At 43.5% G+C, this 24,756-nt stretch overlaps 1 protein-coding gene across 1 annotated transcript in view; it reads left to right on the top strand.

The window, feature by feature from the left end:
• The window catches only part of POLR1A (RNA polymerase I subunit A), a 361,957-nt gene that overhangs the window by 95,764 nt on the left and 241,437 nt on the right, over positions 1 to 24,756 (top strand). Inside the window, exon 10 of the mRNA XM_069204279.1 lies at positions 154 to 327. Coding sequence (XP_069060380.1) covers positions 154 to 327 — 174 coding nt within the window. The remainder of the gene's footprint in view (positions 1 to 153; positions 328 to 24,756) is intronic.

Genomic DNA, 24,756 nt, shown 5'->3' with positions numbered 1-24,756 from the left:
ACGAGAGAATTGTTGGAGGTGATTGCCTTGAAATGCATGATTGCTTACTCTATATTCAATGAACTCCAGTCTGTGGTTCTTTGTTCTTTGTTCTGGTGAAATGTTTTTGGTCCCTGCTTGTAGTGACTCTTTTTGTTTCCCTTTTTATCACAGGTAGAGAGTCAAGAGTTGGATACTATGGATCGGGCATTCCTGGCCAATCTCGTAGGGGTGACCCTGACAGACAAGCTGTACAGTGCCTGGATCCATCTACAAAGCCACGCAAACATTGTATTTGACAGCGACATGGATAGATTAATGACTGAAAAATACCCAGGGATTCGCCAGGTGAGGAACTGAACACCCCTATAATTCTTTGGGTTGCTGGGCAATGGATTCTGCACATTTAGAAAATATTCTCATGTGGAGAAAGCTATGAAGTTACTTGTGAAAATGTTTTTATGCAGATTTCTCATCTGTTGGAAAATCTACATAAATACATTTTGTGAGCTGGAATACTTTTGGAAATCTATGTGTATCATAGGCTTTTTTTGTGAACCCCATTTAAGTTTTAAATCTTTCACAAACATAGATAGATGTACAACTTTTCCCACCTGCCCTTTTTTAATTGAGCTCCTCAAGGTTAGCTTTTTCTAAGCTCTCACAATTTTGGCTGGTATTAGATATCGAAAATAATGCAGCATTTTATTTTCTATTAGGTTTATGTTCTATCAGTTTGCACTAGCTGACCATATAAAAGGAATGAAGTCAAGCCCCTTCTGGAACTCACCCCTCAGAATATTTAACAACAAAGCATAAGCTAGATTTCAGTTTAGGATTGATCTTGTGACATGACCAAGCCTTTCTGCAAACAAAAGAAACATACCAGTCCACCCCCTTCCTACCTTTCCTGTGCCTATACATCCTAATGGCCGTCTTGTGGACTGTTATGTGGGAGGAGCTCATCGTAACTCAACCCCCACAAAAAATAACAAGATCTGTGCGCGGCTGCAATCTCAAAGACCTAGATATCAATTATTTTACCACCCTCTAAGTGATGCCTTGTCTTATCATAAGTCTTTAAGTGTTGCAGAATTTGTAGAAACCTTGTCAATTACTGCTAAACCCCTTGAAAGTTCTTAACATTATAGTCCCAAACTGTCAATCTCTAGTTTAACAGATGATGTCTGCAGAACAGTGGTCTTCAAACTTTGGGGTATAGCCGACTTTGCAGGAGATCGCACATCCCTGGTCAAAGTAGGTGGCACTGGCTGGTCATTAAGATAGCCTGGAAGTGTGACCTGGGCACGTATTTCATATAGGGTGCACTGTCCTTGTTTGTACCACCTGCTCCTTTAAGCAGGTGCGCCAGGCAGACACAGGGATAGTGTGCTTTGTTACAATTAATGTGGTGCCCCAAGGGCAGCTGCAAACTCTAGCTGCCCTTGGGGCATTGCATTAAGTGAAACATGATACAAAACCTATCACCCATGTCATGCACATGATGAATGTGCGTGACTGCAAAATGATGCGCCCAGATGCGGCTGAATCATTACACTTTTTGGTCATGCCCGACATGTGGGAAACTGGCTATCTATGTAGTGTACTGAATGTAAGCGGACATTATGCAGGCGACCCTTATTGGTTTACAGAGGTTAAAATAATAATCCCAAATGCTCTCTTTTGTGGCAGTGTGGCCGAGCAGTTTAGTCTTATCAGAGGATAGTGTTCAACATTTACTTGACACACAGAACCTGTAAGCGTGACACACACTCCATAAAGAAATCTGACACCAATTTATAAAAATAACACTGATTTGTATATGAATTTAGGCACCAAGATCATAGTAATCGGGTAAGTACATTTTTCGAATTATCAGTTTTAAATCACTATAAAATACACTTCTACTGTGGGCTTCAAATTGTAATGTTATGGGGAAGAAACATATACTGTATAGGGTTACTTAGCAATGACTTGCAAGACTGTTCTCCTGGACTTAAGGTGAGTATAGGGCAAGGTCCAAGGCAACGCCAATAGGTCACCTCGGGTCGCACTGGGGCGCCCGGGTGGGCCCGATGGCCAACGGGACAGAGTACCGGACTTTGTGAGCAGTGTCTGCATATGCAGGAGAGCAGCTCCTGTGCTCCAATGGAGATCTTTCCTGATTATTGAGGTGCTGAGCAGTCCTCCAAGGGTTTTAGGGAGGATTTCCAGCTCTTTGCGAAGTCAGTCCCAGCGATCGTTGAAGTGCAAGCAGCCTGGGAGGGTTTTCTGCCAGCTCTCCAGTTTTCGCTCTCTTCAGTGCTTTTTTTCCTTCCTTGCTTCCCAGTAGTCAAAACTGATTTCCTTGTGTCAAGGGGCACCTAAATACTCATTTTAGGGGCGTTAATGAGAGTGAAGGGTAGTAGCCAATGTGCCACTATCCCTTGGGGGTCACTACACCCCTTAGATTACCACTTCCTGTGGGGAGTGGGCATCACCCTGTCCCAGAGTTCCTAACTGCACCACACACAAGATGGTGTAATTCTCCTTTTCTGGTTCACTTCAGGTAGCCCACCCTGTGAGTGTGACTAGCCTGACAGTGTACCGTACCTCCTGCATATCTAATTTCCCACCTGTCCTGGTGCCAAATGGGCCTCAGGGCAGGGGGTTGCCACTCCCAGGTCTTATGGGAAGCTGGGATCGCATATTAAAGGCGGCAGGGACTTTGTGGGCCTTAGTATTGGTATGCAGATTTAATAGCCATCCTGCTGGAGGAAGTGATAACTCCTCCTGCTAGAGCAGACCTTGTTTCCGACCTCTGAGAGTGCGGGCTTTCACCTCCCGGGGGTCAGAAACTCATTTGCAGTGCCAGGCTGGTTGATACCAGTCAGCCAGCACACAAACGGACCAGTAGGGTTCAGGGGGTACCTCTAAGGTACCTTCTGGGTGCATGTATTAGTAAATGCAACACTGGAATCAACGTGGTGTTTGATGTCAGTGAAGCCATTATGTAGCCGGGTAACTCGTTTTGACCAGGGCCCAGTACGTACCTTAAAATTGCTTCAGTTTTGATTTGTAATATCTAGAAATGGTACTAGAAATTACAGTAGCATATCTGCTCATTGAGACATGCTCTCAAATGTATTAGAATACACCCTGCCTTAGGACTCTTAAGACCTGCTATAGGGGTGATTTACATATAATCCATGCAGTGACTTTGGCATGGCATTCAATGAGTATGCCACGTCATGTTTTGTACTCCTGGCTTGCACTATCACACACAGTTTACGATGGCAGACTGTGTGCAATTTGTATGTTGGTCCCTTAGGGCGGCATAAGATATGCTGCAGCCTTAGGGACTCACTTTATTACCCATGCCTTAAGTACCAGGGGTACCATTTACTAGGGACTTACAAGGGTGCTAAAGTCCTGTGCCATTTGTAAAACAATCAGACATACATTGTTTTAAAGGTAGGAACTCTGGCACTGAGGTCTGATTGGCAGGCCTTAGTGCATTGTCAGAGTTGAAAACCAGCATATAGTGGCTAAAAAGGAGGCACAAATTGTGTGTGTGTGGGGGGGGGGGAAGCACTGCATCAAAATAACACAGTTTACTACAGTACAGCATTTGCATTTGTGCTGATACTGTACTACATGAGCAAAAGGACTTTGCAAAGTCAGTACATTTCAAAGTTGAGAACTACTGGCTTTGACAATGCTTGTGCCTTTTTTGAAGGAAATAGGCAGTGGAAACTGTCTGCTCTAGATCTCAGAGAAATGGCCTATAGAGAAGGGACGAGATGTATACAGCTTCTGCTTGCCGCAACATGTTGGCCTACCTTGTATCAGTTGAGATTGACATCTACAGACGGCACACTATCTCATAAAAGGCAGCAGAAACAGATCGGCTATTTTAACAAAAACTCTAGTTTGCTTGCCTCTTACTAGATGGCCTACCTATCTTGTGTCTGATGCTAGAGCTGCTGAAGCATAAATGGAGAAGCGTCAGATCTTGGTGTTGCTTTTCTTTACCAATGGCCGTGCTCACAATACTTTATTCAATAAAGTGTTGTGAACGCAGGGAAAAGGCTACTAATATCAAGCACTGGCAAATCTAATAGGATTCCCCTTTTTGGGGCGCGCTCGCAAGCTCTTTGACCTGTTGTAAGCATTATGGGCTTTTAACCACGCCCATCATTTTCACTCGTTCGTGGGCTTGCCTTTCAAAAATCCTTTTTGATCATTGGTAAATGCTTTGTTTGTCCCTCCTTGGGGCGGTTTTGTTACCGCCTTGCAGACTGACTCTGTTACATGGATAATTGCACGATTGCCGATATGTTTGTCTGCGAGCTAACTTTTTTTTTTCCTTTCGTGTCTCTCCTTTGCGCTCATGCTCACGGCGGCCGTGGCGCTTTGAATTGGCTCGCTAATGTCAACTAATGTTCTATACTTCATTTTCTGGCTGAGAAAGCCGTGCAAGCGCGGTATGTGGCGGAAAGCACACTTGCCATGTCTTCTACTGATCCTTACTGCAAAAAATTTAGCCCACGCTGCTATGTTTATGTGTTTTTATCTTTTGGTGGGGGGATCCTTTAACCGTTTTTAACTTTCTCTGAAGATTGCTTTACACGAGGGTGGGGGTAGGCATTTGGGCCTCTTACTGGGTGTGTCTAGCTCTCAAGCATTGTTTGCCTTCTGCAACCAGATATCTGGACACGCTGATAGGATCAAAGCGTAGAAAAGATAAAGTAAAGTGATGCGGCTCTGCCAGGCATAGCTTCTTTGTAAGAAATACCAATTACATCCTTGACCCTAAACTGCTATAGGATCTTTTTAATTGTGAGTAATGGGGTTCTTTTGTGTTGATTACAGTTTTTTCTTGCGATTGTAACGGAAACGTCTCAGTGCCTTGTATGACATCATCTGCTAATATCTCATTTCCGTTTCCCAGAGCCTCCGCGGCTCTGCCCCACAGCTATTGCAATAATAATGAAATATCGTCAAAGAGGAAAAACACTCCACAATGGCACGTTCGCAGCTCTGACCGCTGGGTGGCGCCAGAGGTTTACCTTGTAAAGCCGAGATGATCTCATCCCTGTATGTCCAAACCTATACACACCCATCGAAGACCAAAACATTAGACAGAATATTGACTGAATAGGTACAAGATAACAGTTTTGCCACTATGATAACTTGGGTGTCCCTTGCATTCCCTGAACTGAGATAACACGCACTCCAGCTCAAAAAGGCACTGTGCTCTGGATTATGGTTCATTAAGGACGTTGCCCCTTTACTGCACAGTGACGAGTTATTTCATTTATTTATTCAACAAACTTTCCTTTAAGTGCTTGTACGAACCTTTGGGGTCGCTTGGGAAAATCTAAGCATCTCAGGGGGGACAGCAGGATGGCAAAGCAGCAGAAGTGAAAGCAAATGGTGTGCTGGCCAATCAGAAGCACGTAAATGAGATTGACGTTGAACTAAGCCATTGGTAAATACAGGTAAGTAAGGGACTGGTCCAAGCCCCTTTTAAGATTTTTTTTTCCTATTCACAAAAGATTTTGCAGGCACAGCTCGCGTGTGTGCAAGCGAAACCTAAAAAATACACTGGTGAAGAAAAGCAGAACTAAGATCCGTGTTTTCTCTCCACCCATGGTTACATGGGTGGACCTCATACCTCACACTTTTGGAGGGTGCCACCCTTCTAGGACTCCTTTTCACCTTGCAAACAACCAAAGTACCTACCAATGCCCTCAGTGAGCTCACCCGCCCAGAAAGGCTTCGTCACCTTCAAAAACAAGCATCAATTTCCATTGATTTCAATGGGCTCACCACTCAGAACTTCTGAATAGCACCTTTTTTGGAGACTCAAAAGTTTGTAAAGTATGCATCTTGCATCAACTTTGAAAAGGCTCCATTTTGTTGCCTGTGTTGCCCCTGTTTGCTTTCATATATATTTAGAGATAGCTAGACAGCACTGCCATACAAAAAGAAATGGCTTCCGAAGCATCTCCTCGTTTAGGTTATTGTTATAAAGGAGAAAAAATAGGTTTTTGCATATTTTCCACCTTTTGTTACCAGCCTCCACATAATTTAATAAGGCCCACCACTGCCTTCTCAACCTTATCAATGTTCAAGTTTTGAATGCCTGTCCGACTTTGGAAATATTTTTTCAGTGAGTCTCAGCAAAAAAATAATGTTGAGGCCTTTGTGTCGGACGCCTGAGGCACAAAGAGTTCTGAGCACTCGATTAACCCGGGTGGTCTCTGCCATCTCTCTAGGAAAGAGGACATCCTTATAGCTGCCAGAGCTCCACCAGCACCAGAAGCCCTAAACCAGACAAGAAACCTGTGCCTCATTCTTGAACACCTGTTAGTTGGTGCCCAGCACTTGTATAGCATTTGATATGGGCCCACAAGTATTCTCTCCCCTGTTGACAGACATGAAAGCAAGGATGAAATAGGATGTGTTCAGAAAGCAAATGCTTTGTTTCATGCTTCAAGAGCAGACACTGTGACTTCCCTCACCTGAAAATAATTTTTCTTTCCTTGTCACCAGTATCCCTTGTTTTTCCACCTAAGTGAGTTCAACAGATCATGGAATCGTTACAAGGGAAGGCCTTACAACATGCAACATGTCTCGCAGACTAGGATGTCTGTTGGTTGATAGACCCTAACTTCTTGCTTGCTATTGAAATATGAGCATTCCCTTGCCCCGCATAGATTAGTTCCAGAGTACTTTTGAACCAACAAGTGGTCAGATCTGTTCCAAACTCTTGACAGATGAAGTTTCTCATTTTAAGCTGCTCGAATGTGGAATTCCCTGTGTAGATCACATCCCCACACGGTTTATTGGGTGCTCTACAAAGAACAAGTTTGAGCTTCGTTGCAACAGTAGAGCAAAGAAGTCTCTGTCTGTACTACAAAGTAATCATGTCAGTCAGATAAATAGTGCTCAGTGGTGAAGAGAATAAAGGGGAGAAGTCATTTAATTTCAGATAAAACTGAACAAGTGAGACTTCAGTGATTTTCTGAATGTGATGTGGAAGAGCTTGGTTTTGATCTTTGGGGGGGCAAAGAGTTCCAAGCAGAGGCTATTGCACTGGAGAAGTAATGTTTTTGAGCATGATAACTTTTGAAGTGGGGAAGGATCAGTCCTACTGAGTGGTAACTTATTGAATCCCTTGATTTGCCTGAAAAGTTGTAGTGCTCAGACAAATAATTGGGTTTCTTTAAATGCTGGGATTTATACTTGACGAAGCATAATTTTAATGTAATTCTTGTAGGAATAGGAAGCCATTGTAGATCACCGGGAAACAGGGTGATACGGTCAATTTTCTTTGCATCCGTAACAAGTCTAGCTGCTGAATGTGCAACTGCTTTGAGTAGGGAGAGAGAAACCCGTGTGCCACCTTCTAAAATAGCATTTTTTTTTTTTAAATCGAGCCCTAAGTAAAAAAATAACAGTTGAAAAGCAGTTTTCAGATGGCCTGGGAAATTAGTACTTGACTTTTTCCATGCACTAAGGAAGACATTTGTAGACTTGACCACTTTGAGGCTAAGAGTAAAGACTAATGTCAAAGGAAGGATTTTATTATGTGAGATGGTAATGGTGAGCAGCTTTCCCTAGCCAGGCTACTTAAGAGAAGTGTCAAATCTGAATCTGTGTTTTGGTGAGGTGAGGAGGAATTCTCGTTTTTGAAGGCCGAGACTCAATAACTTATCTAATCTCCAAGAGTGTAGTTTTACTGGACCAAATCAATACATTAGTTTTAATAATGGGGGGGGGGGGGGGGGGGGTGTGTGTGTGTGTGTGTGTGTGTGTGTGTGTGTGTGTGTGTGTGTGTAGGTGCATATTGATGAATAAAGGTGCCTGAATGATTGGACATCCACCCCACATGCAATTAGAAAAAGCAGAATAATGTGTTAACCCCCACTCGCCTAGCCCACTGTTAAAAATCACTCATCCTTCTTTTCCCCAGCGCTCCAGTTCCTTAACACCCCCCTCACTGAATGTGGTAAAATTGTGGATGTCCTGTCTTAAAAACTGACTTTTTAGTGAGCAGTGAGTTCGCCTAATCACCTTACAAAGGTTAGAAGGAGTGTTTTTGTTATTGGGTGTAACCATTTTAACAAGAGTTTCTCTAGGTCACAGAAAGTAATTCTTAGAATCCGTAGACAGTTGGTGTTACCATAGAGTTTGTTTGCCAGCGCCCTTTTTGTTCTGTCTTTGCCATGTCCGTTTCCCCTTGTATTGTATTCTAGATTCAGTTAATTATGATAGCAAAGGCCCTGTGATTCTATATTCATATTATTTACATTAATTATTATATTTATTTCAGTTATAATTGTATCCACGTATGTAATAGCTTATCTTACAGCAATATAAGTGAGCATGTATTATAATAGTTTTGTTCTCAATTCATGACTATGAATTATTTTCAAAAAAGTCAAAATTGTATTTAATTTTATCTGTTACACTACAATATTAATTGGATGTGATTCTTGAATCCTAGATGAATGGAAACAAAGGGAGACCTAGAGGTTAAGATATTCTTAAGCAACTACCTCTGTATTATATACCTGTGTGAAGGAGGTTACACTGAATGGTCATAAAGTTGCTTGAATAGCATTTTTGATGGTAGAAGAAACAAGCATTTGCAATGCAATGGGTCTTGCATTTGCTTGAGTTAGATCTAGTAGCGTTGTAAACTCCTAGCTAGATTTTTCTTTCACCATAAATTGAAAATGAAAAGTAAAACAATTGACATAAGCAATCCGATTCAAAGTGCCATGGCCACCATGAGCGTGAAGGAGAGAGACAAAAGGAAAAAAGTTTGCTCGTAGTCAAATGTATCAGCGAACATGTAATTATCCATGTAACGGGTCGATGGCCAAGGCGGTATCAAAACTGCCCCAAGGAGGGACAGACGTAAAGCATTTACCAATGATGGTAAATGATTTTTGAAAGGCAAGCCCAGGAACGAGTGATAGTGATGGGTGTGCAGTGGGCGTGGTTAAAAGCCCACATACAGATTACAACAGGTAAGAGCGCCTACGCGCTCGATCTATAAATGGTTACAGTTCAATGTCTGAGAGTATATTGCACATCCTTGTATGCCATCTTACAGTTGAGCTTACACTTGCAGAGGAGAACCTGGATATGAAGTGGTCAGCAGGCAGTTATCAAGGGGGTGGACAGAGGGAGAAAAGTGAGAGTAAAATAGACAACTATCAAAATCAAAGAGGGTGGGAGGGTTAGGCTAAGACTCTTGGTACCCAAAAGCTCACACAGTAAGTAGCTACTGCATATTCAGTTGGATCTGAGTCAAGGAGAAAAGTTTCTCTTTACTGCATTGGTATTACAAGCATCCCCAGTATATATGTGTAGGAAGCTGGCTCTTTATATAGTGGACCAAAAAGAGGTACACTGTGCAGAGTCCAGGCAAACCTCAAAGGAATTATAGAGGCACAAATTACATTTGAAATGCTCTTTTTTGTGGTAGTGTGGTCGAGCAGTTAGGCATATCAAAGTGTAGTGCTAAGCATGTATTGCACGCACATAAGCAGTAAGCTCCTGGACCAAGTAGTCTTCTCCTGGCTTGTTGATCCCTCGGAGGGCCTGATGGCCAACGGGGCAGAGTACCATACTTTGTGGTGCCTGCAGATGTAGGAAAGCAGCTCCTCTGCTCCAAGGGAGATTCTTCTGGCAAATGGCGAAGCACTGGCAACTCTCCAGGTTTTTTGGAGTCTGCACAGTGGCTGCACTGAGGGTCGGGTGCAGCAGACAAGCTGGCGGGATTGGTGTCAATTCAGTCATGCTCCTTGGATCTCTTGTCAACTGTCTTCTTAGTCCACTCCTTCATTTGTATCAGTCGAAATCTGAAGTCATGGTATCAGGGGGTCCCCTAAATACTCAATTTAGGGGCATTAAGATGAGTGAGGGGTACTAGCCAATGGGCTACTTACCCCTGCAATGACTATGCCCCTAGATGACCACTTCCTTTGGGGAGTGGGCATCACCCTGTCCAAGAATTCCTAATTCCACTACACATGATGGTGGAATTCCTAATTTTGTGTTCACTTCAGGCTGGTCACCTCAGAGGTGTATCCAGCCTGCCAGTGCAGCACACCTCCTGCATAGCTAATTTCCCACTTGCCAGTTGCTAAATGGGCCATGGCCAGGAGGGGTGGCATCCCTCATCTCTTGAGGGAAGCTGGATCTGCATACCAAAGGTGGTGGGCTCTTTGAAGCCCCATGTCCTGGAATGCAGATTTGCAGGTCATCCTGTTGGTAGGGGTGTGTAACACCCTTGCCAGAGCTGGCTTTGTTCCTGACTGCCAGAGGCTTTCACCCCTGGGGTCAGAAACTTGTCTGTTGGTGGTAGGCTGGTGGAAACCAGTCAGCACACAAGTAGTTGGTAGATTTTCAGGGGGCACCTCTAAGCTGCCCTCTGGGTGCATGTATTAATAAATCAACAAGGCAGTCAGTGAGGGTTTGTTAAAATGAGGTTGCATGCGTGTGTGGTGGGTGTTGGGGGTGACCCCAGGGTGGCCGGCCACCAGGAGTCGTCCCATGCTGACTTGTTGGGGCCAAAGATGATGATCTTGGTTTTTTCTGAGTTCAGCTTGAGGTGGCTTGCTGTCATCCAGTTGGCGATAGCGAGGAGTCCGGTGTGGAGGTTGTTCTTGGCGGTTGTGCGGTTCCTCGTGAGGGAGAGGATGTGCTGAGTGTCGTCTGCGTAGGAAATGATGTTGAGGCCGTGGGATCGGACGATGTTGGCGAGCGGAGCCATGTAGATATTGAAGAGGGTGGGGCTGAGTGAAGATCCCTGGGGGACTCCGCAGATGGTCTTGGTGGCCTTTGACCGGAACGGGGGGAGGCAAACTCTTTTTGTTCTATCGGAGAGAGGAATGAGGTGAGCCAGTCCAGGGCTCTGTGGCGAATACCAGCGTTGAAGAGGCGTGTGCGAAGGGTTTGGTGACATACGGTGTCGAAGGCTGCGGAGAGGTCGAGGAGGATGAGGGCAACGGTTTCACCTTTGTCGAGCCTGGTCCTGATGTCGTCGGTGCAGGCGATGAGGGCGGTCTCAGTGCTGTGGTTTTTGCAGAATCCAGACTGGGAGACGTTGAGTAGGCTGGTGTCCTCCAGGAAGCGGGAAAGTTGGTTGTTGACTATCTTCTCTATGACCTTCGCGGGGAAGGGGAGTAGGGAGATAGGTCGGTAGTTTTTTAGGTCTTCCGGGTCAGTTTTGGGCTTTTTGAGCAAGGCGTTGACTTTGGCGTGTTTCCAGCTTTCCGGGAAAATGGCGGTCTAGAAGGAGCTGTTGATGATGGTCCGGAGCTGGGGAGCAATGATTTGGGTAGCCTTATTGAAGACTTGGTGAGGGCAGGGGTCTGCGGGGGAGCCGGAGTGGATGGTGCTCATGGTTTTGGTGGTTTCCTCATCGTTGGTGGGGGTCCAGGCGCTCAGTACGTTGGTGCAGCAGGGTACGATGGGGTGGACCATGGTGGTAGCGGTGGGGTACAGCGTTGCGAAGCTTCCATGTATGTCTGTGATCTTGCGGTGGAAGAAGTTGGAGACTGAGTTGCAGAGGTCTTGTGAGATCACTCTCCCTACAGATGCATCACTGATAGGTTGGGGAGCTCACCTCAACAACCTCACAATACAAGGCAGATGGGATCCCATTCAACAAACTTATCACATCAACTACTTGGAGTTACTAGCAGTCTTTCTAGCACTCAAAGCATTTCTGCCATAACTCTCCCACAAAGTGATTCTAGTCCATACAGACAACATGACAACTTGTTGTGTAGCCATTTTAGTTGTAGCTCCATGCTCGTTAGTTTAATACACTAGGCCGCTGTGCACTTTGACCTAGATATATTTTATTTGGCTTCGCATTGTTATTTTTACAATAACTAGTTTTACGGTCTTGTTTTAATTTCTTCTATCTAACTGTTTTGCTTAGCCCAGCACTGTGTTCTCAAACAAGACATTCTTAATCACTTTGTGCTTCAGTCAAGGCTACAGTTTGGTACGTTGCCGGTGAACGTGGTAGAAGTTTAGTCTCCAACATTCGTAGAAAATACACATCCTTACATAGGGACATTTTCTTAGAACATTAGCTGTGTTATTATAAAAACACTTCCTAGTCCCATTACACGTTAAGAGGGAGATTCCAGCCAGGGGACCACAACTGTATGCTGAATGCTTCGCTGCAGATGCGAACGCAGACTACAGGCCTTTGCTCAGGTATGAGGGTCGATGTCCTCCCTTGGGAACCTGAAAGGCAGGATTAGAGCTTAACATGCTGTGCTCAAATTATGATTCCGATAGAAAATAGTCCATTGATTCTAGTGGCAATATGATAGCGTTATTCTTATGCTTCACTCTCGTCACCATTTTAATATTGTTATGTTGTGTCATTCTGGTTATTGCAGCTCACTCTTTGCTATCTAAAATTAAACCAGTCTTTAAAACCTATATTGCTTGCGTTGTCATTTATATATGAGACCGAATTGTGAATGAGAGAACCGGATGCGACCTGAGTGACCACGACTTCCCTGAGAAGTATGATATGTCATGCGCTCGGCTGCTCAATTGTCTCTACCTTTCGGGAGAGCCGAGGCACTGCTAGTTAGCCGGAGCAAAACCCAGATTTAGAGCGACAGGTGTCACACACTGTGGGTCAGAATCAGTCTCCCACACTGTGGACGATCTTGCTGCTCAAAATCCAGTAGTCTCATTAGAATAATAAGAGCCTACACGACAAACTATTATCTGCAGAAACAGGGGGGGGGGGGACACACTCTTCTAACTTGTCCTTCTAGCACAAGTTAGAAGAGTTTGGAAATGGGTAATTCACAATCACATACACCTACTGGCAGAATATCTCCCAGGAATGGACAATCAGTTTGCAGAGCTACTAAGCAGGATGCAGCAACAAGTCCATGAATAGGAACTTCACCCATACTTTCACCTCTGGGGAAACACCAGAGGACAGATCTCCTTGCCACAGTAGAAAATTCAAAATGCCCAAACTTTGCATCCAGATACCCAAGCCCTCAGTCCAAGGGCAATGCTCTATGGATGAATTGGTTAGGGATATTTGCTTACTCTTTTCCGCCTCTCCCACTCATTCCACTTTTGGTTCACAAACTGAGAAAAACATCACTCACCATGATCTTTGCAGCCCCCACGTGGGCACGTCAGCCTTGATACACAACACTATTGGGTCTGTCTGTTGTGCCTCACCAAAAATGTCCCAACAGACCATACCTTTTGACTCAAAAGCAAGGTCAAATCAGACATCCATGTCCCAAAACTCTCAATCTTGCAATATGGCTCCTGAAGTCGAGAGTTTGGATATTTACAACTTCCATCAGAATGTACAGACATTCTTAGAGAGGCACGTAAACCTACAACTAGAGAGTGTTATACTGCAAAATGGAAACGTTTTGTATGCTACTGTCAACCTAAACACATTGATCCACTCAAAGTATCAGTGCAAGACATTATTTGCTATCTGCTACATTTACAAAAGGCAAATTTAGTATACTCATCTATTAGACTTCATTTAGCAGCCATAGCTGCTTACCTCCAAAACAGACAACATACTTATTTGTTCAGAATTCCTGTAATTAAAGCATTTATGAAAGGACTTAAAAGGGTTATTCCTCTCAGGGTTTCTCCAGCTCCAGTATGGAACCTCAATATTGTCCTTACTAGACTTATGGGTCCATCATGTGAACCAATGCATTCCTGTTCCTTGCAATTTCTTTCATGGAAAGTTGCATTTTAGTAGCTATCACTTCTCTACAACGTGTAAGTGAATTACAAGCTTTCACTTTAGAAGAACCCTTTTTCCAAATACATAAAGATAGAGTAGTCCTTAGGACAAACCCTAAATTTCTCCCAAAAGTAGTTTCACCATTTCACATTAACCAAGCAGTTGAGTTTCCTGTTTTTTTTCTCACAACCAGACTCTGTTGTGAAAAAAACTTTGCACACACTAGATGTTAAATGAGCTTTTATGTATTACATTGACAGGACTAAAAGTTTTAGAAAATCTAAACAGCGTTTTGTAGCATTTTCAATGCCTCACAAAGGCAATCCAATTTCTACAAATGGAATAGCAAGATGGATAGTCAAGTGTATTCAAACTTATTAGCTAAAAGACAGTTACCTACAGCATCTAAATCACACTCTACCAGAAAAAAGGGGCCTCTATGGCCTTTTTAGGAAACATTCCAATAGCAGATATTTGTAAGGATGCTACTTTGGTCTACACCACACACATTCACTGAGCACTATTCTGTAGTTGCTGTAGCTCGCCAACAAGCAAATGTTGGCCAGGCAGTGCTCAGGGCACTTTTTCAAGACACTCCAACTCCTACAGGCTAGCCACTGCTTACTTGGAGGGGACTGCTTTACCGTCTATGCAAAGTATGTGTAAATACAGCCACACATGCCATTGAACGGAAAATGTTACTTACTGTCAGAGTCACCAGATCCTCGGGGTCTGTGCACGTTCCCAACACGTCCACTACTGAACAGCTCCAAGACTCTGATAGATAAATCACAGAGACTGAGAGAGTTCAAGAGGGGAAGAGGGGATTAGGAAGGGAACAGCTGGGAAGGAGACCTGTAGTAAAACAAAAAGGTTAGAACACACAATATGAAAATTATATCTACTGAAATCAATACTAGACTATGATTCTAAGCCTAGTCACTCTGAAAACATGAACAATCTAAGAGTTAAGTTTAAAATGACTAAGTTTCAAGATGGCCGGATACCTGTAGGGGAATCAAGATGAATTAAATGAAAACTTTCTAATTCAAGTACTTTCCTTTACATGAGAATCAGAAAAACATTCTGACTACATTTTCAACCAGTCATATAAATACTGTTTTGAGAATGTATACTAGGACCATACAATATTGCATCTAGAAACTCTGGCCTTCTGTGTACTCTTAAAATGTTTCAACACAAATTGCGCATATTGCAGATATATATATATATAGTAAACACCATAAAAGGATTGTGCACCATGAATAACACAATATGGATTCAGGAAACAAATCACATAACTTGTCAACTCGAATATTACATAATAAATATCTTAGAATAGTGGCATACAATAAACAACATGAAATAAAGTTGAGGAGAGAATCGTGCGTCTTGCCGATTCGAGTGTCACCATGTAAAATACCAAGAAATGGTAGCACGCAATGAATATCAAAGTCAAATCATCATTAATCGAATTGCGCGTCTTGCCGATTCATAAAACACGATGTAAATGTCAAGAAATAACCGCTCACAATAAATAACAAGATCAAAGTACAATGAAACGAATCGCGCTTCTTTTGCCGATTCTTAAGCCACCATGTAAATGTCAAGAAATGGTAGCACGTAATGAACAACAAAATGAAATCCTCATGAAACAAGTTGCGCGTCGTGCCAATTCGTAAAACATCATGTAAATGTCAAGAAATAGTAGCGCGCAATGGACAACAATGTTTAAACACTAAAACGAATTGCGCGTCTTGCCGATTCTTAAGCCACCATGCCAATGTCAAGAAATGGTAACACGCAATGAATAACAAAGTCAAACCTTTATGAAACAAATCACGCGTCTTGCCTATTTGTAAACTACCATATAAATGTCAAGAAATGGTAGCGCGCAAGTAATCTGTTACTCATTTAAGAATTAAACCAAGAATATGAAAATTCTCAGTAACGGTGTCGGGACAGTCCAACCACCGTCTTACCGCCTGGAACAATGATCACCAATGAAGGATGAAGGGCAGAAGACTGGAAGATCCAAATAGGCCGCCGGGACAGGAGCTCAGGAAGAAGCTGCTGCTCTGCACCGGGACCTCTGAATAGTGAGCACTGGGAGTTGGGCTGGCTCTCTTTTATAGAGTCTTGGCCTAGCCCAGAACCTCGCCCAGGCTTGTTGCAGGGAAAGTCTCTGAAAGGCCCTGGAAAGGGGCCACACCCTAACCCACTCTGAAAACCTGCAGCAATACATTGCAAAAGAACAGTATTTGTAAGCATATTAAAAATAAGTTTTCAGGATTGAACTCTGCAATGCAAAAGGTTAAACCACAACATATCAGCACAATGCATAAATTACGTTGTTTTGAGAGTGCTGGGTTTTTGCATTTTTGTCGCCAATAGAGCGCGTACTGCTCTGGTGTTGACACTTACCCAGTAGACATCTGTTTGTGACATGTAGTGCTGTAGATTCACATGCACACTCCCTCCTCCCCGGAAGCCTGTAGCCTTTGTAGTAAAATTCTTCTACAATTATTGAACATATGTATATATACTGCTACTATCTATCTGTATATATATTTATATGTTCAATGGCATGTGTAGCTGCAGATACACATGCTGTGCACATCCCGCCATCTGGTGTTGGGCTCGGAGTGTTACAAGTTGTTTTTGTCCGAAGTAGTCTTTTTTCGAGTCACGAGACCGAGGGACTCCTCCCATTTCGACTCCATTGCGCATGGGCGTCGACTCCATCTTAGATTGTTTTTTTTCCGCCATCGGGTTCGGACGTGTTCATTTTTGCTCCGTGTTTCGGTTCGGAAAGTTAGTTAGAATCTCGGAAAAATCGTTGGTATTGTTTGCGTTCGGTATCGGGTTAGTTACAACAGATCGACACCGAATTAAGAAGAGCTCCGGTGGCCCTTCGGGGTTTTTTTCCATCCCCGTCGGGGCCTGGTCGGCCCGGCCACGTGTCTCTTCAAGGCTGATGGAACGGACCCCATTCCGCTTCTGTCCAAAATGCCATAACAAGTATCCATATACAGATCAACATCTAGTCTGTAACTTGTGTTTGTCACCAGAACACAAGGAGGATACTTGTGAGGCCTGTCGAGCATTTCGGTCCAGGAAGACACTCAGGGACCGAAGAGCAAGAAGACTGCAAATGGCGTCGGCGCCGACAGGACAAGAGCGTTTCGAGGAGGAGGAAGAAACATTCTCCTCCCAGGAGTCGGACTCTGAGGAGATCGATCCAGAGGAAACGCCTAAAACCGTGAGTAAGACGTTGAAACCAAGAACTCACGAGAAAAGCGCTAAAGCCCAGGGGACGCCACCGCCAACAGGCCATGGCTTAACCCGAAAAGTAGGTGACCGTTCATCGGCACCGAAAAAGGGCGAGCTGGTGTCGAAGTCATCCGACTCCGGTCGAGATACCGGCACACAGCAATCTCGGGCCCGAGATAGTGGCTCAGAGAAGATTCGGCACCGAAACGGGTCGGCACCGAGACAGCACGATGCCGAAAATAAAAAAGGTTTCGTCGGAGCCGAAAAAAGCAGCCGAAAAGGTTTCGGTACTGAAATATCCGGCCTCGGAACCGAAAACAAGTTCCTACACTGAGGAACAAGGACTGTCCACACAAATGAAGACACATAGATTTGGACAGGAATTACAGGCAATAGAGCCAGATCACACACAAAGGCGGCTCTTTATTCAAAAAGATACAGGGAAGATCAGCACTCTTCCTCCAGTCAAAATGAAATGCAAGCTTGCCTTCCAAGACAAGGACAAACAGCCACACGCAAAGGTGGCTAAAGAAGTAACACCGCCACCATCCCCACATCACTCTCCGCAACCATCACCGGTAGCCACTCCACCAATGATGCAATCCCCAACTCATACAGGAATGAGTCAAGATGACCCTGACGCATGGGACCTTTATGACGCACCAGTGTCAGATAATAGTCCAGAATGCTATCCAGCTAAACCATCGCCACCAGAGGATAGTACAGGCTACGCACAGGTGGTGTCAAGAGCAGCGGCATTTCATAATGTCAGCCTTCATTCAGAGCCCATTGAAGACGACTTTCTTTTTAATACACTGTCGTCCACACACAGCCAATATCAGAGTCTTCCTATGCTACCCGGAATGCTAAAACACTCCAAACAAGTGTTTGAGGAGCCTGTTAAAGGGAGAGCCATTACTCCAAGAGTAGATAAAAAATATAAACCGCCACCAACAGACCCAGTGTACATTACACAATAGCTAACACCAGACTCTGTTGTAGTGGGAGCAGCGCGCAAAAGAGCCAACTCTCATACTTCAGGAGATGCACCACCTCCAGATAAAGAAAGTCGAAAATTCAATGCTGCAGGCAAAAGGGTGGCGGCACAGGCAGCAAACCAGTGGCGTATTGCAAATTCGCAAGCTTTGCTAGCCAGATATGATAGGGCCCATTGGGATGAGATGCAACACCTTATTGAACATTTACCCAAGGAGTTCCAAAAAAGAGCGCAGCAAGTAGTAGAAGAAGGACAGGGTATCTCCAATAATCAAATACGGTCAGCAATGGATGCTGCAGACACAGCTGCTAGAACTGTCAACACAGCAGTAACAATAAGGAGACATGCATGGCTGCGTACATCAGGATTTAAACCAGAGATACAGCAAGCTGTGCTGAATATGCCATTCAACGGACAGCAGTTGTTTGGACCGGAGGTGGACACTGCGATCGAAAAACTTAAGAAAGACACTGACACGGCCAAAGCCATGGGCGCACTCTACTCCCCACAGAGCAGAGGCACATTTCGAAAGACACAATTTCGAGGGTGGTTTCGAGGGCAAACCACAGAAGCCACAACCTCACAAACAAAGCCCACTTACCAGAGCCAGTATCAGCGGGGAGGTTTTCGGGGACAATATAGAGGGGGACAATTTCAAAGGAATAGAGGAAAGTTCCAAAGTCCCAAAACTCCTCCAAATAAGCAGTGACTTCAAGGTCACAAATCCCCAACACATAACACCTGTGGGGGGGAGACTAACCAAGTTTTACAAACATTGGGAGGAAATAACAACAGACACTTGGGTCTTAGCAATTATCCAGCATGGTTATTGCATAGAATTTCTCAAATTCCCTCCAAACATCCCACCAAAAACACACAATATGTCAAAACAACATATAGATCTTCTAGGACTAGAAGTTCAGGCTACAGAAAGAAGCAATAGAGTTAGTACCAAAACAACAAATAAACACAGGAGTTTACTCCCTGTACTTTCTGATACCCAAAAAAGACAAGAGTCTGAGACCTATACTAGATCTCAGAACATTAAATACCTACATCAAATCAGATCACTTTCACATGGTTACATTACAAGACGTAATCCCACTGCTCAAACAACAAGACTACATGACAACACTAGACCTAAAGGATGCATATTTCCATATACCAATACATCCTTCACACAGAAAGTACCTAAGGTTTGTATTCCAAGGGATACATTACCAATTCAAAGTGTTGCCATTCGGAATAACAACTGCACCAAGAGTTTTTACAAAATGCCTAGCAGTAGTAGCTGCACATATCAGAAGGCAGCAAATACATGTGTTCCCGTACCTAGACGACTGGTTAATCAAAACCAACACGCTAAGACGGTGTTCACAACACACAAAATATGTCATAGAAATCCTCCACAAACTAGGTTTCTCAATCAACTACACAAAGTCACACCTTCTGCCGTGTCAAACACAGCAATACTTAGGAGCAACAATCAACACAGCAAAAGGGATTGCCACTCCAAGTCCACAAAGAGTTCACACATTTCACAATGTGATACAGACCATGTATCCAAATCAAAAGATACAAGTCAAACTGGTGATGAAACTACTAGGCATGATGTCTTCATGCATAGCCATTGTCCCAAACGCAAGGTTGCACATGCGGCCCTTACAACAGTGCATAGCATCACAATGGTCACAAGCACAGGGTCAGCTTCTAGATCTGGTGTTGATAGACCGCCAAACATACATCTCGCTTCAATGGTGGAACAGTATAAATTTAAACCAAGGGCGGCCTTTCCAAGACCCAGTGCCACAATACGTAATAACAACAGATGCTTCCATGATAGGGTGGGGAGCACACCTCAATCAACACAGCAACCAAGGACAATGGGACATACAGCAAAAACAGTTTCACATAAATCACTTAGAACTGTTAGCGGTATTTCTAGCGCTCAAAGCATTTCAACCCATAATAAGACACAAACACATTCTTGTCAAAACAGACAACATGACAACAATGTATTACCTAAACAAACAGGGAGGCACACACTCGACACAGTTGTGTCTCCTAACACAGAAAATATGGCATTGGGCGATTCACAACCACATTCGCCTAATAGCACAATTTATTCCAGGAATTCAGAACCAGTTAGCAGACAATCTCTCTCGGGATCACCAACAGATCCACGAATGGGAGATTCACCCCCAAATACTAAACACTTACTTCCAAATGTGGGGAACACCACAAATAGATCTATTTGCAACAAAAGAAAACTCAAAATGCCAAAACTTCGCATCCAGGTACCCACAAGATCAGTCTCAGGGCAATGCGTTATGTATGAGCTGGTCAGGGATATTTGCTTACGCGTTTCCCCCTCTCCCACTCCTTCCATATCTAGTAAACAAATTGAGTCAAAACAAACTCAAACTCATACTAACAGCGCCGACATGGGCAAGACAACCTTGGTACACAACACTACTAGACCTCTCAGTAGTACCCCATGTCAAACTACCAAACAGACCAGATCTGTTAACACAACACAAACAACAGATCAGACATCCAAATCCAGCATCGCTGAATCTAGCAATTTGGCTCCTGAAATCCTAGAATTCGGACACTTAGACCTCACACAAGAATGTATGGAGGTCATAAGACAAGCTAGGAAACCTACCACTAGACACTGCTATGCAAATAAGTGGAAAAGATTTGTTTATTACTGCCATAATAATCAAATTCAACCCTTACACGCATCTGCCAAAGATATAGTAGGATACTTACTACAATTGCAAAAGTCAAAGCTAGCTTTCTCTTCAATAAAGATACTTCTGACCGCAATTTCAGCCTACCTGCAAATTACGCACTCAACTTCATTATTTAGGATACCAGTCATAAAAGCATTTATGGAAGGCCTAAAGAGAATTATACCACCACGAACACCACCAGTTCCTTCATGGAACCTCAACATTGTCTTAACACGACTCATGGGTCCACCTTTTGAGCCCATGCACTCTTGTGAAATGCAATATTTAACATGGAAAGTTGCATTTTTGATTGCCATCACATCTCTAAGAAGAGTGAGTGAAATTCAAGCATTTACCATACAAGAACCATTTATTCAAATACACAAGCATAAAGTAGTTCTACCGACAAATCCAGATGTTTTACCAAAAGTGATCTCACCGTTCCACTTGAATCAAACGGTAGAATTACCAGTGTTCTTCCCACAGCCAGATTCTGTAGCTGAAAGAGCACTGCATACATTAGACATCAAAAGAGCACTAATGTACTACATTGACAGAACAAAACTAATTCGAAAAACAAAACAACTATTTATTGCTTTCCAAAAACCTCATACAGGGAATCCAATTTCTAAACAAGGCATTGCTAGATGGATAGTTAAGTGTATTCAAACCTGCTATCTTAAAGCAAAGAGAGAGCTGCCTATTACACCAAAGGCACACTCAACCAGAAAAAAAGGTGCTACCATGGCCTTTCTAGGAAATATTCCAATGAACGAAATATGTAAGGCAGCAACATGGTCTACGCCGCATACATTTACCAAACACTACTGTGTAGATGTGTTAACGGCACAACAAGCCACAGTAGGTCAAGCTGTACTACGAACATTATTTCAAACAACTTCAACTCCTACAGGCTGAACCACCGCTTTTGGGGAGATAACTGCTTACTAGTCTATGCACAGCATGTGTATGTGCAGCTACACATGCCATCGAACGGAAAATGTCACTTACCCAGTGTACATCTGTTCGTGGCATTAGTCGCTGCAGATTCACATGCGCCCACCCCCCTCCCCGGGAGCCTGTAGCCGTTTAGAAGTTGATCTTGAACATTTGTAAATTTGTAAATATATTACTTTAAACTTCATTATGTACATACGTATTCACTCCATTGCATGGGCACTATTACTAGCATACACAACTCCTACCTCACCCTCTGCGGGGAAAACAATCTAAGATGGAGTCGACGCCCATGCGCAATGGAGTCGAAATGGGAGGAGTCCCTCGGCCTCGTGACTCGAAAAAAGACTTCTTCGAACAAAAACAACTTGTAACACTCCGAGCCCAACACCAGATGGCGGGATGTGCACAGCATGTGAATCTGCAGCGACTAATGCCACGAACAGATGTACACTGGGTAAGTGACATTTTCCATATATTATATTATATATTTACATACATATATACTTACCTCACCCGCCTGCAGGAAAACAATCTAACAAAGGACTCAAGGCCCATGCTCACTATCACCCTCGATCGCGTGACTCGAAAAGATTCTTCGTAGAAAAACAACTTTTAACAATCCTCCCCATTCAGCCCAGATTAGCAGGTTACCAGCAGTAGGAAGAATAAGGAGGTAGAATGCCAGCTGAAAGGGAGACTGTTGCCGGGAGAAGAGTGTTTCAGAGATTATGTAAAGCCTGAATATTTACAAGAAGTGTGTGAAACAAATATTGTGGAGAGTAGATGACTTTTTGCTCGTGAAAAACAGGGTTCACTTAGAAAAGAAGATCCCACATATAAGGGACCCTTCATTATAAAGGAGGTGTATGTAGGAATGTTCTGGTTCTTGACACAGGTGGTGTGTGCAGCATGCCCAGGCTGGTAAAATTTGATACAAAGCTACAATCTCAAGAGGTGGTTCAAGGCACAAGGACATCTTCTGATCATCATACTCCAGGAATATCTGTGATGAAAGGTATAGACTTGGTAAAAGGAGGTGCTGGAAGCCAAAATGGTGGGTGGGCTTTGTAGAGGAATTATTATTTTTCTATAGTGATAGTTTCTTAACTTATTCCTGCATAACTTTTATCGTTTTTTAGTTAATTTGCATGCTTTTATGTGTAGGTTAGCGTAGTAACTGTGTATGATAGTTTTATAGGGGGAGGTGTGTGTGTGTTGTGGATTAACAATGGGCTTGGGCAGTGAAGTCATCTTACTGTCATACTTAGAACTGAAGAAGTCATGTACTCACTGAGGCTCCAACATTTGCAATTGGAGATCTGGCTGCCCAGGTGTGAAGTTCATGTTTTAATGTTTCACATCCAGAAGTCGAAAAATAATTTGTGCTCATCTTCACTTGGATTGGAGTGTTATCGGCGGCAACATAACACTAATGCTGTGTGAACAGAGCCGGGGAGATGTGCTTTAGATGGCACATGCTGGAGATCAGCCAAACTAGTTCATGTTGAGCTGCTTTGAGGTCTTTGAGGAGGGCATCCCCATAATGCAGACTTGAGCTTACCAAAGCCTGGAGTACTGTGTTTAGGGATGCAGTTTCTCTTTTAGAAAGCATGGTATGCCAAACAGATTTCCTCTTTTGGTACTGGTGTGCTGCATTTCTTTTTCACCAATAAAGTCAACACTAGCAATGTGTCCAAAACATTTGTGTTCAAACTTGACACAAGAATACAAAAGCCTGTTTTAAGACAACTGAACTTTGGTTGTTATAGAAGCGGTTGAAGCATGTATTGTATAGTGGAAGATCAGCATATGTTTTAGGTCTCGTCTACCAGACAGTGCAAGCTGTCTGGTTGTGAAAGACCTATTGTGGACTTACCCTGTACTTACAGTGGACTTACACCCTGCCCATTGTTAACTATTGATTGATTTTACTGACACGCTTCTTTGCTTGTTTTGTATTCAGTGGCTTTCATTTTGTCCATTTTGTTTTTGTCCCGTCCATGGAGCACAGCCTCTTTACGGTCCTTTGGACTGGCTGACTTGGATTCTAACCCTGCTCAATTTTAGGGAACTACTTTTGTCTTTTCTTCTTTGTTAAGCACTTTATGCATTTTCCATCTCTCTCCCTTGTTTGCTTCTGCCACAGTCGAATACCCATCTCCTGCACTCTGTCTTACTGTTACCCTTGTGTGCTGTTTGCTCTCCTGTGTGTGTTTCTTCACCCCTCTCTGTTTTGCTCTCTTCCTTGTGTGCTTAGTCTCCCGTCTTTCCCCCAATCAGCTTTATTTTTTTTTCTCTGCCCGTTCCTTGTTACGTCTTCACCACCTGCACCCCTTCTCTCTCCTTCGTACCCCTGTTGGTTCTTTTTATGTTAATTATTTTCAAAACATTTGTTGGGGGTGCGGCAGTAAATTTCTGTCAATGCTTTCCCCTTACGGAAAAAAGCATTAATTTCATTTATAGGTTGAGCATAGCAGCGCGCAAGCGCTGCTTTTCTGACGTGTCTGTATGTATCTGGGCTTTTAACCACGCACACCCAACCCGATCACTCGTTCATGGGATTGCCTTTCAAAAATTCTTTGTTTTCCTTGGTAACTGCTTTACGTTTGTCCCTCCTTAGGGCAGTTTTGTTACCACCTTGCCCATCGACCCTGTTACATGGATAATTGCACGTTTGCTGATAACTTTGACTGCGAGTGAACTTCTTTTTCCTTTTGTCTCTCTCTTCGCACTCACGGCGGCATGAATCGCTCACTTATGTCAGCTGTTTTACTTTTGATTTTCAGTTTGTGTGGCAAGAAAGCTCCTGTTAGAAATGTAAAACGCTGATAGCTCTAACTCGCAAACGCAAGACTCATTGCATTGCAAATGCATGTTATATTTTCTGATCTATCTTGAATTGCGAATGAAAACTTAATAGGCATGTGCATCTTGACAAGTGCACATGCATAAGTCATCATACATGCGCACACCTTGTGTCAGTAGGTCTCAAAAGTGATATCTACTAGCTTTGCCAAAGCTTGTTGTCATGAGCC

The sequence above is a fragment of the Pleurodeles waltl genome, chromosome 1_2 (assembly GCF_031143425.1).
Source record: "Pleurodeles waltl isolate 20211129_DDA chromosome 1_2, aPleWal1.hap1.20221129, whole genome shotgun sequence".
Classification (NCBI taxonomy): domain Eukaryota; kingdom Metazoa; phylum Chordata; class Amphibia; order Caudata; family Salamandridae; genus Pleurodeles; species Pleurodeles waltl.
The sequence above is the reverse complement of the archived record's forward strand: the minus strand, read 5'-3'. Positions and strand labels throughout refer to the sequence as shown.